The 22990-nt window shown below is 43.2% G+C and overlaps 2 protein-coding genes across 3 annotated transcripts; both read right to left on the bottom strand.

The window, feature by feature from the left end:
- On the bottom strand, positions 1 to 5131 carry CORT (cortistatin). Its single transcript, XM_055001140.1, has 2 exons — positions 4997 to 5131; positions 1 to 1346 (listed from the first exon to the last, which is right to left on the bottom strand). Exons 1-2 carry the CDS (start codon positions 5120 to 5122, stop codon positions 1131 to 1133), a joined length of 342 nt encoding a protein of 113 aa, XP_054857115.1. The 5' UTR covers positions 5123 to 5131; the 3' UTR covers positions 1 to 1130.
- Positions 5132 to 7356: 2225 nt separating this feature from the next.
- On the bottom strand, positions 7357 to 22392 carry CENPS (centromere protein S). Of its 2 annotated transcripts, XM_055001137.1 has the most exons (6): positions 22309 to 22392; positions 17059 to 17182; positions 15691 to 15724; positions 10022 to 10088; positions 7769 to 7850; positions 7357 to 7675 (listed from the first exon to the last, which is right to left on the bottom strand). In XM_055001137.1, exons 1-6 carry the CDS (start codon positions 22366 to 22368, stop codon positions 7365 to 7367), a joined length of 678 nt encoding a protein of 225 aa, XP_054857112.1. In that variant the 5' UTR covers positions 22369 to 22392; the 3' UTR covers positions 7357 to 7364. The 2 variants fall into 2 exon arrangements, with proteins under 2 accessions (XP_054857112.1, XP_054857113.1); XM_055001138.1 differs by having other exon boundaries at positions 7566 to 7850.
- Positions 22393 to 22990: the final 598 nt, after the last annotated feature.

The raw sequence follows: 22990 nt of genomic DNA, 5'->3' as shown, positions 1-22990 counted from the left end.
CAATGTTTTATTTCAGCGCGTCAAGACTATTGTACTTTGGCACAAACTCAGCAAACAGCGGGGGGTGGGGGAACAGGCAAGTTAGGACAACATTTCTTCGTTGGTTCACTTGCAGTTGTCTACAAGGCACACCTGAAGTGTTCCTGTGTGTGCTGTCCTCCCCCACCGCACCTCTTCAGTCTTACTTACAAAGCCAGTTCATTTGAGGCTATGTAGCCAGGTGGAGAACACTTTAACCTGCCAACAATCCAGTCCCCCACCCCACTCCAGCCACGTTTCTGTAATTCTGTAACTGCACCAAAAGCACCAACACAGAGTTCCATTGTCATCGAGTGTTGGGAGTCTTCACACAGAAAGAAAGGCTGTGCGCTTATGCATACATGCATGCCAGGAAATTTCAACAAGGTTTTGCAGTAAATGTTTAACTTGAAGTTAAATGGGCCCCTCACCCCTAATCATCCTTTCAAAGGTATAAAGTAGTCACATCCAGAGATTACAGTATACTATAATAATAGTTTGCTTATATACAAGAGTTCGACTGAAGGCTTCCTAAACCAAGACGATTTCAATCATATTGCACATAAAAGGGAAGGAGGGGAAGGAGCAGAGCAAAGCAGTGTTCATGGCCATCATGAACAGAGGACGGTTAACAATGGAAGGCAGCCAGTCTTGGTCTCAACAGGGACTGGGAATGGGAAATGAGTTGTCCATCTCCAGTGATGGGATCGTTCACTTTTTTTGACTGGATCCCGTTTTCACACATGCTACATGTTGTGACCTCATATACCAATCTCTTGATGGCTTGACATTCTGGCCTTACTTTGAAATGACTCGCCCACCACCCCTTTCTTCCGCTTGTACCCATGCACACATCTGCCACTGGAAGGTAACTGCACATTGGACAAAGTGCACATCTGGTTCATGAAGGATTCTGCCACAAGAAAAAATCTGCTTAGTCGTCAGGTGCCACAAGACTCTCTTTGTTTCCCTGGGTCTAATTATGGACAAACGGGAGGGTAAGAAATTTAATCATACAAGAGCGCTAGCTCCCAAGAGAGAGCTCTCACTGGTCATACTCATCTCAAGAAAGTCCAGTGGTGTTAAGGAAGCATTCCAGGGAGACAGTTCTGTTAGCAGGAGGAGAAAGTCTTCCAGAAGAAGTTCTTGCAAGGTGCCTTTTCCCGAAGCGGGGGCTGAGGAAAGGTTGCCCGCTCTTGCCTGGGGCGGAGATCCGTCTTTTCCTGCCTTGACAGGGGTGCCTCATTCACATGAGATGCCAAGTTGGCCAGCCCAGAGAGGAAAGCAAGTACCTCACTCCTGGTTATATCTGCCGGCACCTGCAAATACTTGTGAAGGAAGCAAATGCAAGTTAGGTATTGCTACAGAAAGCCAGGCCCATGAAATAGCTGGAAGAAGCAAAAATATTACATTTACTGAAACGCAAGAGTAGTTTTTTTTCCCCCCCAGGCGTGCCATCAAAAAAAGGAGGGGGGTCATTTGCATGCACATACAAGTTATATCCAATAATATAAAAGTTTCTGTATATAACAATATTGGGGGAAGTTGTTTTACATTCAGAGTTGTCTTCCTTTTGAGTAAATATGGTACCATTATCACTGTATTTAACAGTAAATTAAATTCCCCACTCCTCCACTTGAAGCCAGCTGGGTGACCTTGGGTCAGTCACAGCTTCTAGGGGCTCTCTTGGCCCCACCCACCTCACAGGGCAGTTGTTGTGGGGATAATAATGGCATACTTTGTAAACTGCTCTGAGAGGGAGTTAAGTCATCCTGAAGGGCAGCATATAAATCAAATATTATGTTATTATTAATGTGGGGGAGGGGCTTGTGCCAATTGCAACAGCAGTCAAATCAGGTCCTTCCCAGAAAAGGAAGGGGTTTCTATATACATTGGGATTTCACTGTGTATGCAGAAAACCATGACGTCATAAATTAACCACACAAAAATCCTCCCCACAAATACCCAACCTGAAAAGAACTGGGGGGGGCAGGGGGGATGGGGGGGATTGGCTTGCTCACATGGTTGAGAGTTCCCTTATGGAGCTCTAGAGTGGGAAGGGGGGTGGGGGGTGGGACTGGCCATTCAACTTACAGGGAAACATCCTGGTGGGCCACTTGAGGATCATGGGGGGCCAGGAGCAAGCAGAGCTCATCCCCAGCAACTCTGCCAGCGCTTCAGGGGCCACTTGGCCCAGACCTTTCAACCATCACCAGGGTCACATCATCAATGGGCTCCACCTGCACGGCCAGCAGTTTGTGGAAGGAGCAGGCGAGCTAACGCACACGGTTGGTGCTGCTGAAGGCCACGGTCCCTGCAGGGGCCACTCGGTTTGGCTTGTTCTGTTATAATTTCCTAGCCCGCGCCTAAAGAAGAGAGCTGGGAGTAGAACTAGGGGGAAATTCCAAATATTTTGTCACTCTACAATTCAGCTTGGGACTCTTGAGTGATCTCGCTTCCCCTCTTGGGTCTAGTTCTCAATGAGCTGGTCACCGTGTCTAGCCTGTGTACGGTTAAAAGCTACAAAGGGGTCATATCACTGAATGTTTTCACATTTTAAAGATCCCTGAATCTTGAGAGCTAGCATGTCAAGGATGCTAGGCTCAGATCCTTCTACCTGATATGCTAGCTTTCTATATACGTTTTTTTTTAAAAAATGTAGTATTCCACAGACTCAGTCCACAGCTACCGTCTCAACTAATACAGCTCAGACTGAGTCTTACCACCTTATGGATGCCTTATCTAGCTCTCAGTCAGGGGCAGAAGGGACAGGAATGATGGATGAGCTCCTTCACTGACAGGGACCCAACAACTGGTGGTTTTCCGCCTTTGTGTTCTGCTTTCTCCTATGGGGCGAGGAGTGCGTGTGTTTTGAAACACGGGAAGAGGTATTTACTCATCCTTTTTGCTTCACTATTAAGCAGACCTGCAAAGAAAATTTCTTCAGTGCTTTGTGGAATCCCTTTTAAGAATTCTACTCTAAATCAATGCTTCAATCAAAAAGGCTTTAGTAAAAAAAAAATTATGACAAAGGTGACAAGCTAATAAACTGTCAAGTTCACACACTAGATTATCCAATAATTTTGATGAAAAGTATAGTTTTAATGGTGAATTTTATGTAGCTGGTTCTTGGATCTTTTTCAAGAAGAGTACAGTAAATCAAGCACTCTCTCAGAGTTGAAAAGTCTTAGGAGGGCTCTTTTAATGACCGTTTTTAAAAAACCCGTAGCAGCGTTCAATTATATTGATAAACGAGGAGCTTTGGTGTATTATCTTTATGAGCTGAAACATATACAATGAAGACTAGAGGGCAAGTTCATCCACGTTTCAAAGCTAGCTTAGCCAACAAACTATACCTCCATTTTAAAATCCATGACACAGTCACATTTCTATTGTCTGTACTTGTGTTCAACTCGTTATTTTCATTTTACCTCCTAGTAAAGAAGGTGGCTTTTGTCACTCATTAAAACAGCAATCTCGAGCTATTTACAGACAAGATAAGGGTTTCTATATATTAGGGAGCCTTCCCCATATCATGCAGAAAAATATGACTGTGTCAACTGACCATGAGCAAATGCACCTCCCCCACCCACCCCATTGCCAATGGCCTGAGGAAGACTGGGACGGCTTCAGGAGGTGCTGGACATTGAGAGGAGCAGAGTCTGCTAGAAGGAAAACAGAAGATATTAGTTTGCTCCCTTGGCACTCATATAATCCCGGGGGGGGGGGGTAATTTCCGAATCATTCTTCCCACATCCTTGGTTAGCCATGAGTTCTCAATGTGCAACCCCATAAAAACCAAATGCTTAGATTTTCATTAAAATAGTAAAATATTTATTTGGCATATTGTAACATCAACATGCATGCTGTTTAATAGAATACGAGATGATAATTCGCTAGCCTGGATTCTCTTTAAAGGGAGAAAATAAAAGGAGAGGAAAATTGAGACAACAGGGTAAGAATACGCGTTCAGACCAATCACACATACTAAGGCTTAATTTCAGTATGGAAAGGGGGCTAGAAGAGCAATCCTATGCATAGTTGCTCCAATCTAAGCCAGCTATTTTCAGTGAGCTACTTAGGACTACAACCTGGCCTGGATAGCCCAGGTGAGCTTGATCTTGTCAGATCTCAAAAGCTAAGCAGGGTTGACCTTGGTTAGTAATTGGATGGGAGACCTCCAATGAAGACCAGGGCTGCAGAGGCAGGCTATGGCAAACCGCTTCTGTTAGTCTCTTGCCAAGAAAACCCCACCAGAGGTCCCCATAAATCAGCTATGACTTGAGGGCACTCTCTACCACCACTTAGAACTACTGTATGAAACCTACATAAAATTATTTTTATAAAGCTGTCATTTTGTATGTGCCAGGCCAAACAGGTGCCAGTGCAGTGAGGCATACGTTCCCATCCTAACCACATTTACTCAGAAGTAAATTCTATGGCCTTACAAGTAAGCAAGCTTACAATTGCAACCTAAGGCTGCAGTACAGTCACATTACTTGGAAGGAAGCACTGCTGAAGAAAATTATACTGACTTCTGAGTAGACATTAATAAAGGCTCAACTTGAAGCTTGCATGGTGCAGAAGGAACTACCAACTGTAAACCAACATAGTACACCAATTAAGAAGGTAGACAATCATTTTACCTTCAGCCATTCCATTAAATTTTAATCAATTGCGTACTACCCATGCCTCAGGATCAATGCCTTTTTTGAGAAACTGAAGCATTAAGAGCCTGCATTTTTAACATAATGGGAGCAAAGTCCACTTTTAGTATTTTCCTATTCATTTTACACACCAGCCGAAACATCATCTTCACCTATTAAAAAACCCAGTCCCTACCGATTCACTTTCCTTGGTTAATGTCACGTTTAAAGCTTGCTGAAGAGAATGCCCTGTGATTAAAAACATGCTTAAAATCTTGGCTGTGTTAATCATGGGCGACTCAGCGATGAACTTTCTTCCGTTCTCTGCTTACCTTGCGGTCTTTCCACACGAGCCCTTCTGAAATAGGAACCGATGCAGCTGCAGCCCCCATGGACCAGGGAAAAGAGACGAGCAACAAGAGAAATAGGCAGAGCGGGGACTGAGCAAGGAATGCCATTTGGTTCTGTTCTGCTACAAGCGACACCTGCTTGCAAGTTATATTTTGTACTTTTGTGGGGAGGGGGACGTAACACTTCCCAACTTAATAAGTTTGTTTTTTTATTAAAGCCGTCAACACCCCCTCTTCACTTCTACTCCCCCACCCCAGCTCAAGCAATGACGCACAAACCAGAGAGCAATTACGTCCCCAAATTGTGCATCTTGTGTGGTTTTAACCCTTAATTAGAGCCTCTGGGTGCTGTTGCCATTAGAGTACATTTACTGATAATTTAAGCTGTGTTTGCATTTTTATTTGCTAAAAAAAACAACCAAACCTCATTTCCTCACCATTATTCCCATAATGATTAAGGCTGCTTTGAGCACAAAATAGGGTGATTTAGCAACAAATGATTCACTATGGTGGATTTTATGGATGAGTTTAAGGCAGGGAGGGGAGAAAGCCTACTGTGAACAAGAGAGAAAGCTGCAAAACAGCCTCGAGATATATCCAGAATGAGCTTTTTATGACAACATCTTCAATAGCAACAAAGTTTAGGAATTTTCAGTGTCATCTGCAGTCTGAATAACATAGCAAGAGACCCAAGTTCTTTTTTTTTTTTAATGCAAAGAAACCCAAGTTCTGAACAAAAGTAAAATTCAGGCCATGTCTCCCCTTCTGAAACACTCAGCTGTTTGGTGGGAGAAGGAAGAAGTCAAGTTTGTTAAATCCTTCATCTCCACACACGCACCAAGAAGAGGATTGCTAGAGCATAGATTTGTGCCAGAAGGATGGGACAAGAAGCAGTTCCTCTACCAACTGCTTTGAAAGTTATTGACAGGCTGTAACTGAAAGAGCAGAACTGGTTCTTTCCCTTTTCTGGCATTAATGGATTTAACACTGACAAAATGCCATCAGCTTCCTAGTATTGGGGGGGGGGTAGGCAAGGGGGAAACAAAGCAATCAACCTCACGGGCTCCCTGTCTTTCTGTCCTTTGTCTTGTTCAGTCACGTTAAAATACCTGTGCTAAAGGCCATCTCCTTCCCTTATCTTTACATTATCACCTCTGTTCCTCCATCCTGCTTTTCTTCCAAGCCTTCATCTTTAAGGCCTCCCATCTCTTCCAACACTCCCCTTTCCTGCTTTAACTCTTTGAAAGATCAGCTGTCTGTCATCTTGCTCTTGTCTGACATCTTTATTAAAGCCATCAACACCCCCTCTTCACCTCTATTTCACACTCCCACTTTTAGGAACTTGGGGCCTTCCTTTTCTCTCAGCCTCCTAGCACCTGCTTCATTGGCAGTTCCCCTCTAGAAAAGCACATTGGTCAGGGATCAACCTCACCCCACCCGCAAAATTAGTTCAGTGGGCAAGGCTTTAGACTAGTTCTTACTTGAACGGTATTTTCCCAGCTCTGCTACATGGCAAACTGCTTTTGAAACTGAGGGGAGGGTCATAAACAGTATATGCAATGGAACGAGCAAACGCACTGACAGCAGAGGAAAAATCAAAAATTCCCCTGGGTGAGTGGGAGTTGAAGTCTAAGCACCGTTTTGGATGTCAGCCGCCTTCACCTGCAAAATCTTTCCCAGCACTACCAATTTAACCGCCCCCAGCCCATTTTTGCCAATCCATTATTCACTCCCTCCTTTCCTCTATATTCTGCCTAATTTAAATTTGAGAGTTTGGGAGACCATGAGATCTTGGCCTTGCATGCACCAGATGGCACACTGTTTGAGTGAAATAAAATGTTAAATATTATTTTAAAACCTCATGTACACACAGTACACTGCATGCACACCTGCTAAATATCCATGAAGAGAGATGTCTCAAACAGTAGGATGGCCAAGCTCTCTGCCCTCGAAGCCAAGGTTCATCTTCTATGTTTTACAAGACACCAGACAACCATATTTATTCTTGCATAATTGGTTATCTTCCACCATGAACTCTTTTATTCACTTAGCTCTTATTTCCGCTGGCTCTTTGTTGGTTTTTTAAGATGATGCTATTGTTTTTAGGGCTACTGCTATTATGGATGGCCTTTTAGAACTGTATGTTTAATCTGCTTGATAACACTTTTAATAGTTTTACTCATCAGCTTTTACACTCCTGGCTTTTTGTATGTTTTTATTGTTTTAATTTAACATCGTAAGTCACCTCAAGCATTTTTTAAATGAAGTGGAATTTAAATGTTATAGTAGTGAGTAGACATTACCACCAGTCCTTTAATAATAAGTGCTCCTGCAGCCTGAAAAAAATAAATTAGTGATAGTTTCCCCCTTGGAAATACAAAAACGTAAACGGCTGAGAAGAACTGATCCACATGTCCACCTGCCTCGTCTCTATTACTATACAGCAAAGCTGCAGCCATTTTTCCATGTACACAAATCTTTCTTTCATGAACCCTTTAAAGTATCCATTTCTCACATGTGTTTTCCAAGATGAAACCAACACCCCAGTTATATGGCACTTCCTTAACACTAACCACAGTGAGTCCAGCTCAAAGGCAGGCAGATGCCGAATGCTGCGTGGCAAAACCAGACCTGTGTTGCTCTTTGATGGAAGACAGAGTCCTGAGACAGCCAAAGAGAAAAGGAGTCAGGCCATGTTGGAGTCTTCACTGTCAGCTACAGCAGGCCCCGCCTGCTCATCAGAGATTTTCCCACCATTTTTAGTGCCGGATGTCCTTTTTTTCTTTGCAGGTTTTTTCAAGGTAAGTTCTTCGCTCTTCTGAGTGATGTACTTCAGCTTGAAACAGAGACAAGAGCAGCTATTCAGCCTGCTTAAAAAGCAACCCTGAGTCCCTAAAGGGAGGTGATGTACAGGGTTTGCCGCCAGGGTGCCAAGGAATGAATGATTAAGGCTGTACAATAATACAAAGACTCGGAGGATGGGAACTTTCTCATCACGTTAAAGGTAACTTGTGAATAGAGAGATAACATTGGCATTGGGATTTTTAAGAAGAAAAATACAACAGAAGATAAGCAAATCACATTAAAATGTCAACCGCTGAAGGAATCAAGCAGCATTAGAACTATGAAAACCATTCCAAAATGCCCTCTGAAATAAATTTTTAAAAGTCCTAAGGAGGAGTTGAAAGGCTATGGCTGCAAACCAAGGACACAAATTTCCAAGGGCATAAATTGCCCTGGGGAGCATGAAAAGATGCTGGTGTGTTATAGTAACAACATCTCAGTTGCAATCAAATATCCTGAGTGTCCTAAACGGGGCAAGGGGCGGGGTATTTCACTGGAGACATGTGGGTAGTTCTCAGAGGAAAGAGAGGAGGAGATTCCTGGAGGGAAAGAGTTGCAGAGTTTAAGCACTATGGTTGAGAAGGGCTGATCCATGTCCACTTGCCTGATCTCTATCAGTATAGAGCGGAGAACTGTAGGTAGCTTCATCTAGGTGGACACATCTTACAAAATCCTGATCATTTAAAGAGCTCCAATGGTGTCTGAACCCCCAACTTGGTTATTCCCTACAAATGCAATCTGATTCAGCTCTAGTATATTAAATGCTCTTTGTATAAAGTAGTCTTTGTCTCCGGGATGGTTATAGATACCACATGGCAGATTCCAGTGCAAGCCCCAGGCCTTCTGCTTGTAAAGTATTGCTCTGCCTCAACTCCCCTATTAGAGTGACGCTAATAATAAATGTGTTTCAAAAAGAGGGACTATTAACTAGGACAGCTGCAGTCTCGGAGTGCAGACGGGCACAACCGTCTTGTTCTTCCTGACAAGACGTTCCATGCCCAATTAAGCTGCACTGCAGCTGTTAGCTCAAGGACGCACAACTCAACTACACCCTTTACCCACAATTTTTTCCAAGACAGCAACATATTGCTCAGACAGCAGCTGGAAGGAGAAATTTAACCTAAATGTTAGGTTAAAATTAGAAGCCACGCCATTCTGAGTGAGAAAGTAAAACTTGGTGTTATTTTTACAAAGTCTGGGCTGCGTGCGTAGCTTCATAGGCAAAAGATGGGACAAAACCTATCCTGAAAGCGTTGCCTCTGATATACATATCAATGCAGGCCACAAGCAGACATTGCTAGCGATTCATGACTATGGCTGGAAAAAACAGCTCTGTGGATCTCACTTATTTAAATCATTCATATCACACCCTTCACTCTATGAAATGGGCCTCTAGGGGAGGGTGCAATGTTTTAGATACACAGAAAAATGTTATTTCAAACTATTAAAACCCAACAACTTAAAATCAATCTGTCTATTCACTAGATCTTGAAGTGCAGCGGGGTTCTGTTGACCCCTGCAGACTCAGTTTTGCCCAGCGGTTATACTAGATCTAGCATTGCGGCTAAAGAAGCAAGTTAATGCAGCTGCAAAAAAGGGCTTTTTCCAACTCAGTCTAGTGCTGAAGATGGCCTCCTCAGCAGTTATGCATATTCTACAATGCCCGGTAGCCCCAGAATCTGAAACCTGGAGAGGTGCCTAGGTAGCATCCTATACACCTGTTTTTGTCAATCTGCTTCAAAGTGCCTGGAAATTAGGGGTTCCTGGCAACAGCGAGCACTGCCCTTCATCAACTTCCAATCATTTGAGAGGCTGAATGTGACCATCAAGAGAACTAACCAAGCACACCCGAGAAACTCCTGTGTCAGAATGTCACAAGGATGCTGGACACATTCATTTTATTACATCTGTCCACACAGTTTCACAACGGTGTTCTTAAAGCCAGAATTAATACTGCTCCAGTGTGCTCACTACACTTCAGAGAAGAGCAAGAGTATAGAAGCAAAATGAGAAATGCAACAGGCATCTAAAGACAATGTTTGTTGTTGCCAGGCTATTATCTAATCCCAAGTAGAAAAGATAGATGAGGTAGCGACAGGTATTACTTCGTTTAGAAATCATGTAGTAAGAAAACAAGGCTCTCATCTAAGCCTCTCAACTCACCAATGAGTTGCTCCTTCTAGACAAAAGTTTCACATCTTCAGGTTTAACCGTAATTCGTTTTGCATGCCTGTGAGAAGAAAGAAAGGGGCGGGGGGGGGGGGGGGAGATACAGATAACTACCAAAACACAAATTGCTTCTGGTGGTAGCAGAAAACAAGTAAAGGCACTTATTTAGATATGAAGAAGAAGGAGGCAGCAGTTTTAGGCTGCTTTTTAACAGGAGCAAAGCGTTTGCCAGCCTTGACACGGCGGTTTTGGGGTCATTGTTGAGCACGTTCCAAGTCATTATACCATGCTGTTGGCTTGCTCCATCTTCTTGCCTCATTGACTGCTTCTTCACCCTGGCTCTTTTCACAGCCATTGAGATCTTGCTTTGTCTGAGAGGAAGCCTGATTCTGCTGTCACCCCATCCCTTTCTTTCAAGACAAAAGAGAGAACTACATGCCCCTCAAATCATATAGTTCAATTTATAGTTCAACAACATTCAATTTATATACCGCTCTTCGGGACAACTTAACACCCACTCAGAGCAGTTTACAAAGTATGTCATTATTATCCCCACAACAGAACACCCTGTGAGGTGGGTGGGGCTGAGAGAGCTCTGAAAGAGCTGTGGCTGACCCAAGGTCACACAGCTGGCTTCGAGTGGAGGAGTGGGGAATCAAACCCGGTTCTCCAGATTAAGCACTACACCAAACTGGCTCTGGATTCTGTCTCTTTCAATTACAGGTAAGGAAATATTACAATTTGCGCAGCTCTTTTTTTTATTTGTTTGTGTGTGTGTGTGTGAGAGAGAGACAGAGACAGAGACAGATCTTCCTGTGAGTGGAAAACTAGCATGTCAAGGAGAAACTAGTAAATCTACTCATTTCCTTGCATGTTTGTTTTCTGTCTTCATGGAGGCTTTGCTTTTTTTAAGTATGGAAACAGACAAGCAGTGTGAACACACACAAACACACAAAGATTTCACAGAATGAGTAAGGGGCTGGATCAAATTGCCTTGTCTTAACCCTTGTAGAGAAAAATAAAAAGGTTAACATTACTACTGCATCTTCTTCTACCTGCACTTGCCAAAGGTATTTAAGACACTGAAAACCAAATCAGTGATAAAGGAAGTGGGGGGGGGGGAGGGTTGCGGTGCCTCAACAAACCTTACAAACCAAGCTGACAAACAAAGCTGAGAGATCTTGCTGCTGCAGGCCAGGTGCTTTGTGAGTCATTCGAGTCCCACTTGATTTACACAATTACATGCTTGCCTGTTATATAAAGGCGCTGATTTAGAACCGCAATTTGCAACAAGTAAACCAACCTCCAATGACCCAGAAGAATAAGTATGCAGGCAGGCAGGCAGGCATTGGTGGCAGAGGATGTGCAATCAGGATTGATAAAGCATTCCAAATGGCAAACAGTCGACTGGCTACTGCTGGAAACTGAAAGACAGACCAGATGGATGCTTAGCCTGGTCCTTCAGAGCTCTTCTTATAGTTCTGAGACAAGGAGCTCCGGCAAAAAAAAAAATTGGGCTTCTGAAGAGAGGCAACGGTGCAAATGGGGAAAAGCAGCAATATCAATAGCAAAGCTCAAGGTGCGAATGGAGCCTTGAAAGTGTTGTAAACAAGGTGGAACATGGCTGGAAGACTAAAAGAACTTCACAGCATTTCTGAAACGCAAGTGGATGACATCAGTGTAGTCTAACAGTGAAATCCTAAACAGAGTTACTCCAGTCTAAGCCCACTGAAATTAACAGGTTTAGACTGGAGTAACTCTGCTTAGGATTTCTCTGTTAGGCATGCTTTGCTACGGGGAAACTCAAAACCACCCAAAGGTTATACAGATTTTATGTAAAAGCATGCCTGGATTTACTGGAACCTGTGTTGGTCAATCAAAAACTGTTGTTATTTTAACTGAAAGCCGCCGCAGGATTCTGATGAGGCGACACAGAAATTTCCTAAATAAATAAATATGCATCCAGAGCCAGCACAAACCCCTCACATTCTTTTCTCCTCCCCCATTTCTCTGCTCACAGCCTGCTAAACACCCTGTCCTTGCCCGTCGTTCTTCCAGCTCAGGGCACCCTCAGCCATCTGGCTATCTCCTGCTCCTTGGCTGCCCTGAGCGTCTGCAACTGCCTCCCAGAACTCTTGTGTGATACCACCTCTCTCACTTCCTTCAAGTGCCTTCTCCAAACCCACCATTTCCATGAAACTGTCAGCATGACTGCTTAGTTCCCCCACCCGAAGTGTGTATAACTAGAATAAATAATTATAACCGGAACTGTGCTTATATACCACTCATCTGGACATATTAATGTCCCACTCAGGGTGCTGAACGAAGTTGTTATTATCCCAACAATACAGCTGGGGAGCTGGGGCTGAGAGGAGTGGCTGACCCAAGACCACTTGCTGAGCTCATCCCAGTAGCGAGATTCGAACAGAGTGCTGATTTGCAACCCAACCGCTTAACCAGCATGTTGCAGAGTGTTTATCTCCACCTTCACCTCCTTCTGTTGCCTCCCTTAAGTTAGTTTTAGAGGGTAGCTGTGCTGGTCTGTGGGAGAACAGCAGGATTCGAGTCCGGTGGCATCTCAGAGACCAACAAGATTTTCTGGGTAGAAGCTTTTGAGATTCAGAGCTCCCTTCTTTGTGTCTGACTCTCAAAAGATCATACCCTGAAAATCTTGTTGGTCTCTAAGGTGCCGCTAGACTCAAATCCTGCTGTTCCATTAGGTTAGGATTGCTATTTTTGACTCATCTGTTAGGGTTGCTTATTTTTGTTAAATCAACAATTTCACATTTCAGTATGCCATCCAGACCCAGTGACTGATCAGTTCAATTAGCCCTAGAACCTCATCTCTTATCACCTCTCTGTTATCTCAGTTCTACAGACACCCTCACTGAAACAGCAGATCCCATGTGGTTAACCACCACACATCTTCCATAACAAAGACTGACCCAAAGAATTCATTAGCTTCTCTGCAATTTCCTTATCCTCCAATTTCCTTATCCCTTCACTCCTTTTCTGACTAATGGCCCAGCGTCTCAGCTGGCTGGGATTTTACTTCTCATGAATTTAAAACATGTTTTAACTTGTGCCTTAAGGTTTTTACTAATATGCTCCCCAAGTTTTCATTTTGCTTGCCTTTCTATCATCCTTTGCGCCTTCTTGCTTCCCCCATTTGGGCAAGACTTCCTCTTTTTAAAGGAAGCCTGCTTGCCTTTTATGGTTTCCGGGACTTTGCTTAAAAACCACATTGGCATCCTCCTAGCTTTGATGGTACCTTTCATCATCTGAGGTATCCATTATATCCGAGCTCTAATTATTGTCATCATAAATTATTTCCAAGCATCCTGCTCTTGCTTTCAACTTCCTTTTAAGTAATCCCCTCATTTTTAAGAAGTTTCCTCTTCTGAAATCAAATGTGGCTGTGATGGACCTTCTGGGTAACTTTCTACAGGCAAAAACACAGAACTTAACAGCACTGTAGTCACTGTTCCCAGCTGCTCCAACAATGCTTTCATACCTCACACCAGGAATTGAGCACCAATCAGAACCAAGTCCAGAGTCGCCTCCCCCCTCTAGTTAGTTCTGAAACTATTTCAAAGCAGAATCATATACAGTATTTAGAAATTTCCTTTTGTTAAGACTGGAACACGCATTTACCATTTGCATATAATGCAATAAGCGTGGAAGTCACCCGTAGTTACAGTATGATTTCATTGCCTCCCACTTCTGCCTCCACCTCAAGATCGTTCTACAAAGTTTTAATTAGATGGGCAATGATACATCTCCAGTAGTTATCTTTCAGGCCTAATATCTTCACCCATAGAAATCTGGAGGCTGAGGTTAGTCGTCCTGTTTTCTGACTTGTTAGATTTGAAATTTGTTATTCTTTGAAATATAGAGCCATCCCACCCCATCACGTCAGTCATGAACTTTCTACAGTGTCCATACCCAGGAATACCCATTATCCTGGTGATTTCCCCTCATTCCACCAGGTTTCTGAAACACCCACTGTGACTGTGTTCACATTTAGCACCAAGCGCTTCGGCCCTCCTATCTTGGTTCAGAGGCCTCTAGCATTTGCTCACATATAAACACCTATACCTTGCTTCCTTCTCCAAGTACCTTCAGCAAACTACATTTTCCACTACAACTTTCTGGTCTTCCAGAAAGGCTGTTAATATTTTGTCATTCAGTCACTGTCACGTTCTAGCATGTCCCCATTAACGTTCCCTGGCAAGTATACCGAATCATCCCTTATGAACGCGTTAGGCCAAACGAGATGCTCCCAAGCTCTGGCCAGCAGTCTCCCAGGAGTTAGTCTAAGAGTTGCTTTTGTGACCTTTTTTGACATGAAGCCTGCCCTCTCCCTTCCTCACTTGCTATAGAGCCACCTGCTAGAGTTCTGCTACACACAGCAGATGAAGGGGGAGGAGGGGGTGATAAGACTGGGAAAGGACCAGTCAGAAGCAGCTGCAGATGTCTATTTCATTCCAATTTAAAGCCCCCTGTCCAACACTTAAGTGTCAAAACAACAACTTTGTGTAGCAAAAAAAAAAAAAATCTAGCTTCCAAAACTCAAAGAGTTTCATAAAAATAAGATGTCACAGCAAACATTCTCCACTAGTGATAGCTCTGATTTGACAGGCGGGAGCCCATCAGTTGTGAGGGCAGGACAGACTCCTTTGAAAAGCTGAAATCAAACCACCTACTTACCCTGCTCTTGAAGGGGTTCTATTTGCTGCTTACAAAAGGGGACCCTCCGACCGCTGTTTGCTGCAGTTTAGCCATACACCTGCATGCAATTACATTAGGCAGAACACAATCCACACGCAAGCTACGCTCTGGAGGCAAGACTCAACACAAAGGCGTCATTATCCTCTCGGCAATTTGCTTTTGTATGTGAGTTGTGTACATACATATCCTCGCTTTATACTAGCTTCCAGAGTGATTCCGAGAATAAAGTAGGGAGGGGGGAACATCTACCAATGAATCCAGGGTCTTTGAGAGCTACACACTTCTAGGGAAAAAGCAACTGCTCTTTGAGCCAAGTACTCAGCAAAGCTTTAGAAGAATGGGGGGCTCGTGGGGTGGGGGGGAGGAAGAAAAGCTTACTGGTCTGAATCAATACCCTGCATTCAGACTACAAAATAATAGAACTCTTGGCCCTGACAAAACATAAATGGCTCCATCAAAGCCTAATTCTAAAAATCTACATCAGCTTGCTTCTGGGAAAAGCAGGAAGAGGGAAACTTTTCAACATCTAGATTTTTTACCAAATACACACAGACTTAGACCCTGTGGAGTACAATGAGACTTCCAAAACACTGCTACTTGTGTCTGTAGGACTTGCATGGATAAAAAGGCCACATGGCCTGGGAGAACTGCACTGAAGAAGGAAAACCAAATGAAATCGCTTTCCCTTCCTTTTCCATCAGCAGAAACTCTTTTGGGGCAGAAACAGTGCCATTCTGGTCCCCCCTTCTGAATCCAACCCCGGTGTGTGTGTTTTGTCTTTACAACATCCTGTGTCACTGGAGGTCTCAGGGAACTACTGGGCGAAGGGGAGGGTGGGAAAGAACTGTGTCTGCACACACCCACGTGCCCCTGCCCTACAGGATCCAAATCACTGTCCCTTTCTAAGTATTGCATCTCTCCATAGTACTTACTTAGCAAACATTTCAAGGTCCTGTGCAAAGATGTCTGAAAAGGAAAGTAAAAAAATTATTACAACTTTTTTTCTCCCCTGGTCTAGAAGAAAGAATAATTTCATGGGATTTATCATATACATTAGCACAGTATCTACTGCTAATCAACCTCTCTCTGTTGTTCTGTTAAATTCAACTACATTGTGCTTCTTGCTGATCAACGTTGATTGACTGAGCTGGTATGGCGGCACAGAACATGCACAAACATTCCAATTGCTCAGAAGCAGTCAGAAGGTTTGCAGTCTAGATTTTTTGTGGTAGGACAGAGAGTGATCAGTTTGGCTATGATGAAAGTTCACACAGGCTCTACAGATGGAAGCAGACTGGTAAGGCAAAATGAAGAATGGAAAGAGGTCCATAAGTACTCTGAGGCAAAATATACAGAGGTAAGGCGACCGAAGGAGGGCAGCAAGTAAGCAACTGACTGGGAGGCAGGAAGCTGGACAAATACGTAGATTAATAAAAGGAAACTTAAAGAAAGAGGCAGAGAAGTGGCACGATTTCACATAGATCTGAGTTAATCAACCCATTCTTTGCCTGCAGGCTTCAAGTCACTGCCCTGACCATCCTTTGCTAGATCAAGCAGCATGCAAGTTGACAACACGCAGCGTGCAAAGCCACAGCCAGGACTCCGTGTCCCCTATAAACCTCACTCACCAACTAGACTTTTTCGTCTCAGGACGAAAATCACACATGACTCGTTCTCTCTTTTGAATCTTTTTTTTCCTTCAAAATTGTAGCTAAATTTGGATTGTTTGGAGGGGCAGAGTGGGGGAAAAGACTGGTACAGAAATATGTAAAATTTGGACAATATGCACAGGAAACAGGGAGTGAGCGCATGGAGGGAAGGATGTCTTGGGCCAGGGACTCTTTCCCCACCACCACATAAAGCAGAGTTAGCTTCCTGTCCACTTCAGCTGACCAGAAGGTGGTACTACAGTTTTTAGTCCAGCAGTGATCAGGTGACCCAAGAAGCCATCTGGATCTATAAACCACTAATTCTAGCCTGTTTCCTCCATCTGAGCAACTTAATTACTCAGTTATCAAAGCTCACATATATCTTTACAGAACAATTAGAGCTTAGAGTACAAAAAACACTGTTTAAAGCAATAGTTAAATCAGGTGTGTGTATGGGTTGGGGGGGGATGTTTGGCCTTTTGTACAACAGACCTTTCAGAATTTGTCTAGGGCTCCCTCTACTGGTAAGAAAAGGGAAACAAATCATTAAGTCAGCTCCACGGCATGTATAATTCCGTTTCTATTTTTGAAAAGCATTAAAATGCTGATTGCTTCAACGGACAAATATAAATATGCACAGAAATGCCATACCACACTGTCTGAAGGTCATCTCAGAAATAGCGGCAATAGCTTGTTTACTAAACTGGATCTCTTTGTCTTCTGCAACTTCTTCACAGAGGCAAGCAACCGTGTAGTGCACGGCAGCCCTCAGTCTCTGGAGAGGATGAGAAGGAAAAGTTACAGAACACACTTTGTAAATCCATACATTGAGTCAGTCCCCTACATGTTACATCAGTCCTGCGCATCTTGTGATCCACTGGCATGCAACAAAACCAGGTTTATTAAAGACCAAACTTGAGATTTATATTATGCATAATGCAAAGGAAGTGGAAAAAGAGTACCTATTTCTCCCTCTCCCATAATACTGGAACTCAGAGAGGAACCCAGTAAAGTTGATGGGCAGTAGATTCACAACAAAAGTACTTTTTCCACACAACTTGAGGAACTCCCTGCCACAATATGTGGCAATGGCCACAGGTTTCTTGACTTTAAAAGGGAATTAGACCGACAGAGCCATCAACAGAAAAAGGATACAGGACCTACATGTTCACAGAAAGCTTACAGATATCAGAGACAAACTGCTTTCATGCCCTTCTTATGGGCATCCTGGAATGATCTGGCTGACCATTGATGGTAACGACATACTGCAATAGATAAGAGTCTGACCCAACATGGCTACTCTTACAAGTCTCTCACAAGCCACCATCCAGGGCTAGCAGACTGTCTGATGGGGGGATTGCAAATTGTGCAGGCCTTTGCTACGTATATAATATATTTTAGAATATTAAAAATGTACGTAGCCCTGTTTTTCATCCCAAAGGCAAGTTACAACACATTTAAAACAGTAAAATGCATAATTTTACGATACAAAGTCTAAAAACCAGCCTTATAACATGCTTAATTTAAGACAAAGCTATCTCACGGGAAGAAGCGTTATTTTAAGAGCAATACATAAAATTACTAATCAGGAAGCTGGGAATTTTATGCCCCAAATTCCAAGTACTCCTCAAAAGAATGCAACTCTGCAGGTAAAGAAGTTATTTATTTATTGTTCTGCAAATTTAGGAGTCACTTTTCTGTTTTAAAATGTTCAACAGAGATGAAAACAAGCAAGCAATGCAAGATATGCCAAACAATAGTTTTCCAGTTAAAATATACTGCTAAGCAACAGCAGCAATAAGAAATTGGGAGTGGGACAAAGATCTGTGCAAACCACCCAGAGAAAATTATGTATGCCTTTAACCCCGATTTCAAGTCTTTGGGAGTGTACACCAGAATTATAATTTTTGGACATTAAGCAAAATATGAAATATTTTTGCCATCTGTGCAGTGTTGGAAATTGGTTTGTACCATCACACAAACTGAAAGTGCATTGTTTAACTTGTCATGCTTAATTGAGAATGCTTTATCTGAGAAGGGTTTCATCTCTGTATTCGGCTTTTTGCTAGTTTTCAAATTTGCTGCTACTGTACCCAATTGTTTCTGTTTTTATTGAATGTCCCAATTGTTTGATCAGATTGTATTCTTGCTCTGTTGTCCTAGCCATTGGTTATATTGTATTTACTTGTAGTATGCCATCTGTCTTGGATCTCAGTGAGAAAGATGGACTATAAATAATAATAATACTTATAACTGGTTTCAGATTTCTACAAGTCTAGCATTATTACATTGTTTATTAGAGGTCTCATCCTATTGACTGCATTGACATCACTGACATGTATTAAGTAATCTGCCTGGAGTCTCAATGAGAAAGGTGGACTATAAAGAACATAAATAAAATTGAACAGTCAACAGGGACCCATCTGCAGATACTTAAATGCAGGCAGAAGGGGCTTTTTCAACAAACTTAAAAGACGTCCTCCTTACAGTTGCCACTTCCAGATAGTAGCTGGAGATCTCCCAGAAAAACAACTGAACTCCAGGTGAAAGATCAGTTCCCCTAGAGGAAACAGCTGTTTTGGAAGATGGACTCTATGGCATTCAAGACAGCTTTTTGCTCAGGAGGGCTGTAACTGTAAGGAAGTGGTCTAAACAAGAGATGCATCAGTAAAGGATTAGGGACTATAGCCTTTACTGCTATGTACTCTCTGTTGCTATTTTGGTCGGTAGTTGAAGAGCAAGATCTGGGTCCAACAGCATCTTAATTAAGGAGCTATTGGATCCGTATCTCGTTATCTGTCTGTTGCTATAAGTATGATACTACTGAATAGCTTCTACGTTGTTTTAATATGTCAGTCTTAGAATTGCTTGTGCTTTGTTTCAGCATTTCTTCAGCTCTGTATTGGATTTCTGCCGATTTTAAATCTTTGCAAATCTACAAATAAAATAAATTAAAAAATATAAATGTATGTACCCTATTACATTGTTTATGGAAATATATTTAAAATTGACTGCGCTGACTCATACTGTAATCCGCTTTGAGCCTCAGTGTGAAAGGCGAACTATAAAGGACATAAATAAAATAACAATTAAAATTATATTCCCCTGAGGGCCTCCCCTCCCCAAATTCTACCATCTGCATACTCCACCCCCAAATTCTCCAGGAATTTCCCAACCTGGAGCTGGCAACCCTTGCAAAAAAAAGAATCTAAAATGGGGACTGGGAAAAGGGAGGGTAAATTTCCCAAAAGAGAGGCACATTTGTGCTGAAGAGTGTCCGAGCTGGGGCAGGGGCAAAAGAGAGGGGCAATGTGGGGTTGACAACTCTAGATTGGGAAATTCCTGGAGATTTGGGGGGGTGGAGCCTGAGGAAGGCAGGGTTTGGGGAGGGGAGGAACCCCAGAGGGTTATAATGCCACAGAGGTTACCCCACAAAGCATCCATTTTCTCCAGGTGAACTGATCTTTATGGCCTTGAGATCAGTTGTAATTTCGGAAGACCTCCAGCCCCAACCTAGAGGTTAATATATATTAGAGTCACAGTAAAAAGAGGAAACAAAAGGAATAAATCACTGTGATAACTGACTCTAATAGACAGTAACAATGATGTAATTTATAATAATTTAACAGTTATAATCAGAAAAGTTACAAAAATCTTCCCATTATACATGTCCATTACATCTAAATATTCCTAAACACATTCATCATGAATTGTAAAAGTATGTTTTGGAGCCCTTCTAGCCTTTATTTGGGCGAGGTATTTTCCCACTCATGTTTCAGAAATAGTTATGAAAGTATTGTATAATGAACGTATTCAAGAATATTTATAGGTAACAAACATGTATAATGGGAGATTTTTGTAACTTTCTGATTATCTTGGTTATATTGTTATTGTTAAGTTACATTGTTGTTACTGTCTATTAGAGTCTGTTATCATGGTGGTTTATTCCCTTCCCCCCTCCCCAAGAATATTTATTTTCTTGATAAGATTAAAAGCCCAATTAAAAAGGCAGAGAAAATAGAAAGAAAAAGGAATAAAAAGGAGAGAGAAAAAGAGAATAACAAAAATTAAAGGAAAAAACCAAAGAAAAATAATACATACTTCATTTTCCCTTTTTCTCTACAACATGTCATATCTTTACAAACTTTCTCTGTAGTGGCTCCTACTGTCTGGAAGTCAGGAGACCCCACCCCCTCTCCTAGCTTTCCACAAACGATGCAAAACGAATTATTCAAAAAGGCTTCCCACTCAGATAGGAGAGCGGTATTGTATGATGCTTCATTAATGAGTTAGGGACCATAGACCTCGCCACTACGTTGCCTTACGAATTATCTGTTGCTTTAAATATGTTCTCCTATGTACTACTGGTGCTTCATGCTGTCTAATGTCTAATGCCAGAATTGCTTGTGCTCTGTTTCAGCATTTCTTCAACTCTGTATTGGATTCTTACTAATGTTATGTCTTTGTAAATTGCATTTATTTACCTTATGGAATTGTTTATGGAAATACCCTTGAAATTGACTGTACTAATCTCACACTGTGTAATCCACCTTGAGTCTCAGTGTGAAAGGCGGACTATAATTGACATTAAATAAATAAATAAATCATACATGTAGATCTGATACTTCCAAAATGTACCTTTTCTATACTGTCCCCCTTCTATTTATTTTTCCCCCAAATTTATCTTCTTAGAAATCAAATCCACAAATCATCAGTTCGTTTTTTCTCATCTCAAGCAGAAAGGCAGTAAGGGGTTTCCCATTAACCATAAAGGTGGTGGTGGTGGTGAATGCCCCCAAGGCATAGCTGACTTATGGCAACCCCTGATGGGGGTTTCATGGCAAGAGACTAACAGAGATGGTTTACCATTGCCTGCCTCTGCAATCCTGGTCTTTACTGGAGGTCTCTCATCCAATTACTAACCAAGGCCGACCCAGCTTAGCTTCTGGGATTTGACAAGATCAGGCTCACCTGGGCTATCTAGGGTAGGGCAAAATCCTGCCCTCAAGTCATAGCTGATTTATCACAACCCTGGTGGAGTTTCCATGGCAAGAGACTCACGGAGATGGTTTACCATTGCCTGCCTCTGCAACAGTGGTCTTTATTGGAGGTCTCTCATCCAATTACTAACCAACGCCGACCCTGCTTAGCTTCTGGGATTTGATGAGCTCAGGCTTGCTTGGGCTGTCCAGGTCAGGACAAAATCCTGCCCTCAAGTCATATCTGACTTATAGCAACTCCTTGTGGGGTTTTCCTGGCAAGAGACTCACAGAGATGGTTTACCATCACCTGCCTCTGCAACCCCGGTCTTCCTTGGAGGTCTCTCATCTAGGACTACCAGATCCAGGTTGGGAAATTCCTGGGCTTTGGGGGGGTGGACCCTGGAAAAAATGGAATTTGGGGAGGAGAGGAGCCTCAATGGGGTATAATGTCATAGAGTCTACCCTCCAAAGCAGCCATTTTCTCCAGTGATCTCTGTGGCCTGGAGATCCGTTGTAGTTCCGGGAGATCTCCAGCCCCACCTGGAGGCTGGCAACCCACCCTGCTTAGTTTGAGAGATCTGACGAGGCTACCCAGGTCAGGGCCATAAAGGTAGGCCATGTTTTTATCTCTGATCAGAGCGGTCCGTTTAGCCCCCTCCGCTCACTCAACATTTTCACAACCACGGCCGTGTATTCCTTTGGTTTCCCCACCTGGAGGCTGGCCTCTTCGGGGGACCAAAGCTGGGGGCGAGGGGGAATGGCTGTGCGGGGGGGAAAGGCGGCTAGAGGCGGCGGCCGCGGATCGGAGGGGGGGGGGGCGAAAGGCAGCTGTGAGGCGATTTCGCCGCTTCTTTTCTGTAAAGGAAAGGCGCCCCTTGAGGCGCTCCGTAACAGCCTCCCCTTCCCTCCCTCCCAATACCTCAGGGTCTGAAAACCGCTCGTCCGCCTCCTCAAAGGCTTCGTCTCTCCGTCGCGCCATTTTGAGGGGGGGGGGAGATGAACTCCAGCGCTCCCCCTCCACGCTGAGGGAGGAGCGCAAAATGGCGCTCGAATTTCCCGCCCGCCGCCATTAGGGCGCCTCTGAGGGGAAGAGGGCGGGCCGCCAGGAGAGGCGGGAGCGGGCCGGAGGGGCGCTAGAAGGGCGAGAAGCCTTTTCATTTCTTCTACTTCTTAAGAAGTTTCAAAATTTGGAGAGAGATTTGGATGAAGGGCAGGGCATCCTCCGCCCCACAGCTGAGAGCAGCAGCACTAGAAAAATTAAAAATGCTCTCTGGGAATTATCAGAAATTCAGAGGAGTTCGCTGTGTTAGTCTAGTCGCAAAATAGTAAAGAGTCCAGTAGCACCTTTAAGACTAACCAACTTTATGGTAGCATAAGCTTTCGAGAACCACAGCTCTCTTGGTCAGATGCATCATCAGATGCATCTGACCAAGAGAGCTGTGGTTCTCGAAAGCTGACGCTACCATGAAGTTGGTTAGTCTTAAAGGTGCTACTGGACTCTTTACTATTGAAATTCTATCGTTTTACTGTGCAGTCTGGCAATTCCCAGAGAGATGGGCTGGGTTTTTCCCAGAACTTCAGCACTATGTTGCCTTACATAT

Source organism: Eublepharis macularius, chromosome 17, assembly GCF_028583425.1.
Source record: "Eublepharis macularius isolate TG4126 chromosome 17, MPM_Emac_v1.0, whole genome shotgun sequence".
Lineage (NCBI taxonomy): Eukaryota > Metazoa > Chordata > Lepidosauria > Squamata > Eublepharidae > Eublepharis > Eublepharis macularius.
The sequence above is the reverse complement of the archived record's forward strand: the minus strand, read 5'-3'. Positions and strand labels throughout refer to the sequence as shown.

Excerpts from the sequence above, each read along its gene's own strand:
- CORT (XM_055001140.1), bottom strand. The coding sequence starts at position 5,122 with ATGGCATTCCTTGCTCAGTCCCCGCTCTGCCTATTTCTCTTGTTGCTC. Across the intron at positions 1,347-4,996 it reads TCGTGTGGAAAGACCGCAAG|TATTTGCAGGTGCCGGCAGA; the intron begins GTAAGCAGAGAA and ends TTCCTTCACAAG.
- CENPS (XM_055001137.1), bottom strand. The coding sequence starts at position 22,368 with ATGGCGCGACGGAGAGACGAAGCCTTTGAGGAGGCGGACGAGCGGTTT. Across the intron at positions 15,725-17,058 it reads GATGACCTTCAGACAGTGTG|ACATCTTTGCACAGGACCTT; the intron begins GTATGGCATTTC and ends TTTCCTTTTCAG. Across the intron at positions 7,851-10,021 it reads CTAGAAGGAGCAACTCATTG|CTGAAGTACATCACTCAGAA; the intron begins GTGAGTTGAGAG and ends CTCTGTTTCAAG.